At 38.6% G+C, this 10,702-nt stretch overlaps 1 protein-coding gene across 1 annotated transcript; it reads left to right on the forward strand.

Annotated features, from left to right (window-relative positions):
* The first annotated feature begins 4,157 nt into the window (after positions 1-4,157).
* On the forward strand, positions 4,158-8,769 carry LOC117082017 (U6 snRNA-associated Sm-like protein LSm3). Its single transcript, XM_033208463.1, has 2 exons — positions 4,158-4,162; positions 8,199-8,769. The coding sequence occupies exon 2, from the start codon at positions 8,229-8,231 to the stop codon at positions 8,535-8,537; it is 309 nt and encodes a 102-aa protein (XP_033064354.1). The 5' UTR covers positions 4,158-4,162; positions 8,199-8,228; the 3' UTR covers positions 8,538-8,769.
* Positions 8,770-10,702: the final 1,933 nt, after the last annotated feature.

Genomic DNA, 10,702 nt, shown 5'->3' on the forward strand with positions numbered 1-10,702 from the left:
ATCCCAGTTACTTGGGAGGTTGAGACACGAGAATTACTTGAACCCAGGAGGTAGAGGTTGCAGTGAGCCTAAATCATACCACTGCACTCCAGCCTGGGTGACAGAGCAAGACTCTGTCAAAAATTAAAAAAAGAAAGAAAAAGAAAGAAAGAAAGAAAAAAGGAAGGAAGGAAGGAGGGAAGGAAGGAAGGAGGGAGAAAGGAAGGAAGGAAGGGAGGGAGGGAAAGGAAAGGAGAGAGAGAGTGAGGGAGGAAGAAAGGAAGGAAGAAAGGAAGGTCTATTATTTAATTTATATAAAATTTTTTAAAATGATGAAAACATAGCAGTTTTATCCCATGATTTATTATGTAAAATGAAAAATGTTTCATGGGAAAATATCCCTAATAAACTCAGTTCAAAGTTTTGATATAAAAAACATTAAGGCGTATATGTGCCACATTTTCTTAATCCAGTCTGTCACAGATGGACATTTGGGTTGATTCCAAGTCTTTGCAACGTGGCATAAGTATACATATGTAACAAACCTGCACGTTATGCACATGTACCCTAGAACTTAAAGTATAATAAAAAGAAAAGAAAAAAGAAAAAAAAAAAAAACATTAAGGCAGTCGTAATCCTAGAGCAGAAAGTTACATGTAGAAGAATTTTATTCCCATAGTAGATATGTTCTACTCTTTTGCAGGGTTCCTTCTTCTTAGATTTTTTTTTTCTTTTTTACAATTCCATTTAACAGTTTTCTCTGGCCAGGCGAGGTGGCACACGCCTGTAATCCCAGCACTTTGGGAGGCTGAGACAGGCAGATCACTTGAGGTCAGGAGTTCAATATGGCCAATATGGTGAAACACCATCTTTACTAAAAATACAAAATATGAGCTGGGTGTGGTGGCACGTGCCTGCAGATCCAGGTACTCCATCCAGAGGCTGAGGTGGGAGAATCACTTGAACCCGGGAGACAGAGGTTACTATGAGCCGAGAGTGAGGGCATGCCATTGCACTCCAGCCTGGGTGACAGAGCGAGACTTCATCTCAAACAAAACAAAACAAACAAACAAACAACAACAACAAAACAGCTTTCTCCTATCTTGTGACTCTCCACAAGCATTTTTAGAAATTTAGTTCCTTTCTTCTTTGATATGAATTGTCATTTTAAGCTATGATATAAATATTCTAGATGGAGTCTTTCGACTGTATTGCTCTGATCATTTTTGTACTATATTATAACAATTGCACATTTTGCAGCTGATATTGCCATTTAAAAGTAATTTTTTTTTTTTTTTTTTTTTTTGAGATGGAGTTTCGCTCTGTAGCCCAGGCTGAAGTGCAGTGGCACGATCTCAGTTCACTGTGAGCTTCGCCTACCAGGTTCAAGCAATTCCCCTGCCTCAGCCTCCCAAGTAGCTGGGACTACAGGCGCATGCCACAATACCTGGCTAATTTTTTGTATTTTTAGTAGAGACGAGGTTTCACCGTGTTAGCCAGGATGATCTTGATCTGACCTCGTGATCCGCCTGCCTCGGCCTCCCAAAGTGCTGGGATTACAGGCATGAGCCATCGCTCCTAGCAAGACTATTCTTTAGAGCAATAAATGAGCACCTCACTCTCTTTTTTTTTTTTTTTTTTTTTTTTTTTTGAGACGGAGTCTCGCTCTGTCGCCCAGGCTGGAGTGTAGTGGCCGGATCCTGGCTCACTGCAAGCTCCGTCTCCCGGGTTCACGCCATTCTCCTGCCTCAGCCTCCCGAGTAGCTGGGACTACAGGCGCCCGCCACCTCGCCCGGCTAGTTTTTTGTATTTTTTAGTAGAGACGGGGTTTCACCATGTTAGCCAGGATGGTCTCGATCTCCTGATCTCGTGATTCGCCCGTCTCGGCCTCCCAAAGTGCTGGGATTACAGGCTTGAGCCACCGCGCCCGGCCGCACCTCACTCTCTTAATTTTTTAAATAATCCAGAACAATATATTGTCATTTACTGAGACTGATGCTTGTAATTTTACTCCTGAGATTAAACAGTAATAAACATGTTAATGCTATAAATGTTGTTAAACAAGTCTACATGACATAGCTCTTTAACAAACAAACCTATTTCCAGATGCTCTGAATCATGGTTGGTTGCACTTTTCTGCAATGCCTAACAGAATCTAATTACAGGGACTAAATGCAAAGCCAACTTTGTAATCAATTAAGAGTGATGGGGACTCCAAAAGCCAGTTGGCCTAGGAAGACCTTTATACATACTATATAATACAATCTTGTGAAAAGGCAAAAAGATATTTACGCTTTACTGACAAAGGAAGTTTGGGCTCACCCTAGGGATACAATGTGTATTCCTAATTCCTTCCTGTATGCCTTTCTGTTTTTTGGAAACTTTCTCCCAAATCCTTCTCCTTCCCTTCCCATTACTTTCCCATTCCCCTGCAGCCAGGAGTGAGAGACTTTGCTTAACCCTAAGGATGATAAGTACAGCATTCCTTATCCTTTAAAAATCTGTGTCTTTAGCCTTAAACAAGAAGGAAATTCTGACTCAGGATGCACCATGGATGAACTTTGAGGACATTACGCTAAGTGAAATAAACTGGCCACAAAATGACTTATTCTGTATTATTCCACTTATATGAGGTTTCTGGAGTATCAAATTCACAGAAACAGAAAGTACAATGGTGGTTTCCAGGGTCTAAGGGTCACGCATGGGGAGTTGTTTAATCAGTATAGAGTTTCAGTTTTGCAAGATGAAAAAGTTCTGGAGACTGGTTGCATAACAATATGACTATACTTACCACAACTAAGCTGTACACTTACAAATGGTTTAGGTGGTACATTTTGTTATGTGCTTTTTTGTCACAATTCAAAAAAATGTCTTATTAAAAAGACAAACAAATGTTGGAGAGGATGTGGAAAAACTGGAACCTTTATCCACTGCTGGTGGGAATACAAAATGTAAGTACAACAACTTTGGAAGAACACTTTGGCAGCTTCCTTAAAAGTTAAACATAAGCCGGGTGTGGTGTTGTGCTCCTGTAATCCCAGCTACTTGGGAGGCTGAGGCAGAAGGATCGCTTGAGGCCAGGAATTTGAGACCAGTCTGAGCCACATACCAAGTACCTTGTCTCAAAAAGAAACAAAACACATATATACAAAAACTAAATCAAAACGTAACCATATGACTCAGCAGTTTCACACTTAGGAATCTATCGATGAGAAATAAAACATATTTCTAATTTCAAATACTAGGTACATGAATATTCATAGCAGATTATTTTATCAACAGATAAAAATTGAATGTAACCCAAATGTCAATTAACTGGTGAATAGATAAGTCTAATGTGGTATATCTACACAATGGGATATTATTAAGCCATAAAAAGGATAAATTACTGACACATGCTAAAACATGGATGAACATCAAAAACATTACACCAAGTGAAAAAAAAAAAAAGCCAGATGCAAAAGACCTATATATTGTATGATTTCATTTATATGAAATGTCCAACAAAGGCAAATTTATAAAGACCCAAATAAAGCAGATCAGTGTTTGCCTAGGCTTGGGAATAAAAGTGGGGATTAACTACAAAAAAGTACAAAATAACTTTTTGGGGTGGTGTAGATGTTTCAAAACTGGATGGTGGTAATGGTTGTACTGGATAAATTTACTAAAAAATCATTGAAATGCACATTTTAAGTTGGTGGACTTATGGTATATAAACTATACCTCACTAAAATAAATATTAAAATTTAAACATGTAGAAAACACCACACCCAACACATGGGTAAGCCTTCTTGGAAGCAGATCCTCCAGTCCCATTCAAGCTTCCCAGGCTGTTAACCTCTTGGAGGAGAGGTCAGCAGTCTCAGCTGAGCTCCGCCCAAGTTGAAGATTTGTGGGCAAAAGAAATACACACACATACACAAACCAATGGCCTAGTAATATAAATAAAATTTCATGTTCTCACAGATTCTAACATGTCTCCCTTACTTTCTTTTTTCTTTTTTTTTTGAGACGGAGTCTCGCTCTGCCGCCCAGGCTGGAGTGCAGTGGCCGGATCTCAGCTCACTGCAAGCTCCGCCTCCCGGGTTCACGCCATTCTCCTGCCTCAGCCTCCCGAGTAGCTGGGACTACAGGCGCCCGCCACCTCGCCCGGCTAGTTTTTTGTATTTTTAGCAGAGACGGGGTTTCACCATGTTAGCCAGGATGGTCTCGATCTCCTGACCTCGTGATCCGCCCGTCTCGGCCTCCCAAAGTGCTGGGATTACAGGCTTGAGCCACCGCGCCCGGCCGTCCCTTACTTTCTTAAAGAGAAAATATCTGTCACTGGAGAATCTGTAACAGTGAAGTGCATTTTACAGGCACTATCACCTGGAAGCCTCAAAAAACCCTAGCAGGTAGTTACTAGTAGTATTAGAGTTCTCCAGAAGGACAGAACTGATAGGAATATATGTATATATAAAAGAGAGTTTATTAAGGAGAATTTGAATTGACTCACACCATCACAAGGTGAAGTTCCATGATAAGCCATCTGCAAGCTGAGGAGCAAGGAAGCCAAAAGTGGCTCAGTTTGAGTTCCAAAGCCTCAAGAGTAGGGAAACAAACAGTGCAGCCTTCAATCTGTGGCTGAAGACTGGAGAGCCCCGGGCAAACCAGTGGTGTAAGTACAAGAGTTCAAAGACCGAAGAACCTGGAGACTGATGTTCAAAGGCAGAAAGCATCCAGCATGGGAGAAAGATGACTGCTGGAAGACTCAGCAAGATGGTGTATTCCACCTTCTTCCACCTGCTTTTTCTAGTCATACTGGCAGCAGATTGGATGGTGCCCACCCACATTGAGGGTGGATCTTCCTCTCCCAGTCCACTGACTCAAATGTTAATCTCCTCTGGCAACACCTTCACAGACACACCCAGAAACTATACTTTGCATCCTTCAATCCAATCAAGTTGACACTTAATATTAGCCATCACACTAGTATACAAATAATATAAAACAGCTCAGATTGTAAGATAATTCCAATTTCATTGCTATGGTTTGAATATTTGTCCCCTCCAAAACTCATGTTGAAATTTGATCCCCAATGGGGCAGTATTGAGAAGTTGGGCTTTAAGAGATGATTGGATCATGAGGGCTTTTCCTTCATGAATGGATTGATTCATTCATGGATTAAATGGGTTATCTTGGGAGTGAGACTGGTGACTTCATAAGAAGAGGGCCTGAGCATCTTAGCAGTCTCAGCCTTCTCACCACGTGATATACTACACTCTCTTGGAAGTTTTCAGAGTGTCCCCACCAGCAAGAAGGCTCTCACCAGATGTGGCCTCTCAACCTGGGACTTCCCAGGCTCCATAATTCTAAGAAATAAATTCCTTGTCTTTATAAATTACTTCATTTGAGGTTTTCTGTTAAAAGCAACAGAAAATGAAGACAATTACATAAACATTGAAATACCAAAAAAAAAAAAGTCTGTCTTTCAATGAAGGAGATATTTTATTAGCCTCATTTTACATATACAGAAACTGAAGTTTAAAGAGAAAAAATAATGTTATGAGATCCCATAACTTGTCAGTGACCACATTAATGGCCATGCTATTAGCCAGGGCACTGTACTGCCTTCCACTGCACTATTATATGATTTCAATATATATATGCTCCCTACACACACACACACACACACACACACACACACATACCCTCCCCTCCTACACACACCCAACTCCTATTTTGAGGATAGTTGATCTCTCAGAGGGTGGGATTTGGCGTTCACTGTCTACCCTGGTAAGCCCTGGATAGTCAGACCAAGAAACATTGCTTATTCCTTTATTGTGTGGACAACAGATGAGTAACCCTCAACTTGGTGAGCCTGTCCATGTTGTGTTCCTGTCTCCTGCGCTTTTATTTGCCCAAGGGCTCCATCCATTGGTGTCCTAGGGAAAAGGGACATACTCTATCAGGAGATCAGGAAATGGAAAAAGTGAGAAGAGATTGAAAATGAGAGGGTCGATAGGTGCAGTAAACCACCACGGCACACGTTTACCTATGTAACAAACCTGCACGTCTTGCACATGTATCTTGGGACTTAAAATAAAATAAAATAAAATAAAATAAAAACAAAGAAAATGAGAGTGTCAACACACTTTGTGAGTACAGCTTCCGGCCGGGCTTGGTGGCTCAGGCCTGTAATCCCAACACTTTGGGAGGCCAAGGTGGGTGGATCATGAGGTCAGGCATTCTAGACCAGCCTGGCCAACACAGTGAAACCTCATCTCTACTAAAAATACACAAAATTAGCCAGGCATTGTGGCATGCGCCTGTAATCCCAGCTACTCGTGAGGCTGAGGCAGGAGAATCGCTTGAACTGGGAGGCGCCACTGCATTCCTGCCTGGGTGACAGTGTGAGACTCCATCTCTCAAAATAAATAAATAAATAAATAAATAAAAATAAAAATAAAAAGAATACAGCTTCCTGGGAAACAGTGGACAGAAAGCATATTTGATTGGGAGAAAAGGCTTAAGACTTTGGGTGAGGCCCTTTTACTGGCTATAAGGAGAACCGTGCTGTTTGGAATAGGGAGTGGAGAGAGGGCAATTGATGAGAAATGGAAAGGAGAGCCACAATTTCTGGGTTTTGACAGAAACATCCCATAAAGGGTGTGCTTACATAAGTGATTGCTCTGTTTTTAATTTCTGAACTCTCCCCAGCCCACCACCCTGGCAGGGAATGGGAAAAATGGAGTCACATCTTAACATTAACATTCGGCCCACTTCAAAACAAAGCAAACTTTTGGTATGTGGATTAAAATTTCTCCTGCCTTTGCAGGAAAAGGAGGTGGAACTAGTATAAATATAGGTGTTTTAGCTACACGGCTGCTGTAACCTTCGCACCTTAGCAAAGAAAGATCACCTTATTCAGCTGGTGTTAAAAAGTCGCAGTCAACTGGCAGGTTTAAGAACATTAAGCCTCTCAGAATAATTTTCAGATATTTCTAACACAGAACGCTGGAGAAAGGAAAGGAAGAAGGAGAGGAAGAGTGAGGGGGAGAGAGACAGAAGCAGATAAGAAACTGCAAGACAGAAAATTCAGTATCAGAAGCAGGGATACTGCAAGGTCATTCCTGAATACGTCATTTAGTGCTGGATTCCACAATCCCCTGGATTACTGTGGGTTAGCATTTGGGCAGTCATAATAGACACGGCATATATTTGGATCCTTGCCCTGAGTTTAAGCCTAATGGAGTAGAATTTAATAGTAATTATGTTACATAGAATTATGAACACACTAATCGATCCAGCGGTGTGCCAAAGTCGTAAGGATACAGGTGCTGTTTGCCCTGGGTGCAGGGCTTATTGTAGGGAATTTAAGAATAGTATAAATCTTTCAGTAATTCGACAGAATGCCAGTGATGAGATACTCCTATCCCCCAAAATATATTACTGATTTAAGTTCTAAATAATCACTGCAATTCCTCTTAAGGTTTTTTTTAACCTTAATTCACATACCATAAAATTGATCTATATAAAGTATACAATTAAATGATTTGTAGTATATCCACAGAGTTGTGTAGCCATCATCGTAATCTAAATTTAGAATATTTTGTCACCTGTTGAGTTTTAGTAACACTTACATAAGTTTCTAATTAGTACATTTACATTACTAATCTTTTAATAGCTTTGCATACTACTACATGGAAGTTAATTTGGAGAATTTCCAGTTATACTGTTAGCTTCTGACTCATGGAATTAAACTATATGCATTTGTTTTGAAAGTAAGCTCATAATAGACGATAATTGTTTGAAGTTTCTGGACAACCAAGTCTACCACTTACATATTCCTTCATTTAAGTGGATTCAGAACAAACAGTGATAGATGTAAGCAATATTTTTTGAATTTTTTTAATGGCATAAAATTTTTAGATGAGGTTAATCAGATATAAAAATGTTTGCAAATAGCCACAATCAGACTTGAATAATATACAGTGAAACACAAAGCTTTAAAATTATTCCTTGAAGATCTGTGCATAGATATTGTAGAGAAGGCTCTACAACAACAAAATGTAAGAAACTTGGATATTTACATTTGAAAAAGAATACAAGTTCAAAGAATGCCAAGATAAACAATGAAAAAGTTGGTATTTCATTGCTAGAAGAAAGCAAAAGTCAGTGTCTGAATACCAAGCACTGGATACCCATTTTAAAGCAATGGATTAAAAAAACACAAAAAGAGAGGCGGGAAAGGGCGCAGGGTTTCAAACATGGCGGACGACGTAGACCAGCAACAAACTACCAACACTGTAGAGGAGCCCCTGGATCTTATCAGGCTCAGCCTAGATGAGCGAATTTATGTGAAGATGAGAAATGACCGAGAGCTTCGAGGCAGATTACATGATTATGATCAACATTTAAATATGATCTTGGGAGACGTGGAAGAAACTGTGACTACTATAGAAATTGATGAAGAAACATATGAAGAGATATATAAATCAACGAAACGGAATATTCCAATGCTCTTTGTCCGGGGAGATGGCGTTGTTCTGGTTGCCCCTCCACTGAGAGTTGGCTGAAACAAACAATTTGTCCTGTATGGAAAACAGGAGACTTTGTACAGTGGCCTTTCTAAATGTACAAAACATTCAAAAGAGAAACCTGCATACATTTTGATATTAAGAAATAATTCTGGGGATTCTTCCACCCCTGAAATGAGTTGATTTGCAGATAACTCACAACTTCGTAAGTGAAATGGTATTTTCATTTTTCTAAAGCTCTTCCAATAAATATGACCACCAAGATGCAGAACTCTTTAAAAAAACACACACACACAAAAAGCCAATATTTACTGTTATTCAGTCATTTTTCTCAGATTCATGTATAAGATGAAAACCAGGAAGTTTTTACTAAATTATAGAAAAGAAATTTCTGACAAACATTTCTGGTGAAGATAGCATTTTAGTAGAAATGTTTTGGGAGACCTTTGAAAGCCCTTAGAATTATTCCTAAAGACAAAGATATAAGGATATCACAATTTCCAAAATTTCTTGTTAAATCCAATTTTTATGAGTCTGCCAAAATTATCCTCATGTTTAAATGTATGTCTGTTGCCTCATGTGAAAGAAACTTCCAAATTAAAATTATTATAACATATTGTTTTCTTTCAAGATAGATTGGTACGTAAATCCTGCTAGACTATTCATTGAATGTGAAAATGTGAAGGTCAAATTTGATGAAGTCATTATAAAATTTTGTAAGTTAACACTTAAAAAGAGAAAATGTATGTTATTTATTTCTGCCATAGACCAATATATAGGTATTTTCCTTTGTATAAAAACTATTAACATGGTTAAAAAGGATCAATGTTTTATTTTCCTTTATTTTACTGAAATGTTTAATTTTTTATTATTTGCACCAAAATGATTATATATTTGAAGTTAGATTAAAGAAAATTTCTCCATCTGCATTTCTTTTCTGGCCATTATTCATCATTTCTTTTTCCAGTTTTACTGAAAACAATTCTGTCATATAGAACGGATGGAAGGGATATTAATATAAAATTCTGCCCTGCACGATATTTGACTACTGCACTGTTTATATTTGAAAATTATGTTTATGTTTGGTTTCTTTTCTTTAAAAAAAAAAACCCATGTTATAATAAATAAATATGCACCAATGACTTCCTTTCTACAAATTACTTTGTTAGAGCCTGGGGGGCAACATGACTCACCTCTGATACTCACATGTATCAGATGCTGGGACAGGCAGTTTCTCATGTGTTGCTTGATTTAATCATCACATCAAAACCCTAAAGTAGGTTTTATCATTTTTATTTTATAGATGAGGCTTAGAGAGCTTTAGTGTAAGGTTACATAGTAACATGTGGTTTCCAGCTAGTTGATTTGAATCCACATCTGTCTACCTCCAATGAGTGACATTGCTCTGCAGGTGTTCATGGTCTACTTAGGAATTCAGAACACGTACATGAAGATAATATAACTAATATGTCAAGTACCCAGAAAAGACCTGGACCAAAACCTCTATAGGGCCAGGAAAGGGTGCCATTACTAGGGGCTCTCACAGTTGTGATGTTTTGTGGGGGAAAGCTTGAGCAGGGCCTGAAAAGAAGTATTTAGATTCAGAACTTTAAAAGAAAGAGGAATAAACACGAGGAAATCTGAAGGGCTCCTGGCCTGTTAGGACTCTAAGTACTGAATTAAATTGATTTAGAGGTACCTATTTAGAGAAGAAAGTTAATGTCCTCTTGGTCTACTGATGTAAGAGAGGCAAAACCCTACTGTTTTTGTTCCCACAGTTGCAGGCTAGCTATTTCATTACATGCTTAGCTAACAGAGACTGGATTGTTTCCAGCCATCTTCAAGTTTAGGCTTGGATTTCAGAAGCTAATGCCACTGCACCCAGTGTAACAAATATTTAGATAATGGTAGCTATGGATAAAGCCTTGCATTGATTTTTCTTGAAATTTTATGGTATTTAAATTACTTATATATGTATATACACACAAATGTACACATAAATGTATATTTTCACACAAATGTGAAATGGTAGCTATAAATAGAGCATATACATACCCTTTTACACCTTACTTTTCTTAACATATATTGTATAGAGTTTCATATCAGTATGGAAATATCTGCCTCATTTCTCTGAAGGGCTGCCTTTTAATTCACTGTGACCATGTGCTGTGATATAATTAATCTGAACCCTATTCTTTAAACCT

The sequence above is a fragment of the Trachypithecus francoisi genome, unplaced genomic scaffold, assembly GCF_009764315.1.
Source record: "Trachypithecus francoisi isolate TF-2019V2 unplaced genomic scaffold, Tfra_2.0 Lachesis_group9, whole genome shotgun sequence".
Classification (NCBI taxonomy): Eukaryota; Metazoa; Chordata; class Mammalia; order Primates; family Cercopithecidae; genus Trachypithecus; species Trachypithecus francoisi.

What these genes read in the sequence shown, in the direction of transcription:
- LOC117082017 (XM_033208463.1), top strand. Translation starts at nt 8,229, where the DNA reads ATGGCGGACGACGTAGACCAGCAACAAACTACCAACACTGTAGAGGAG.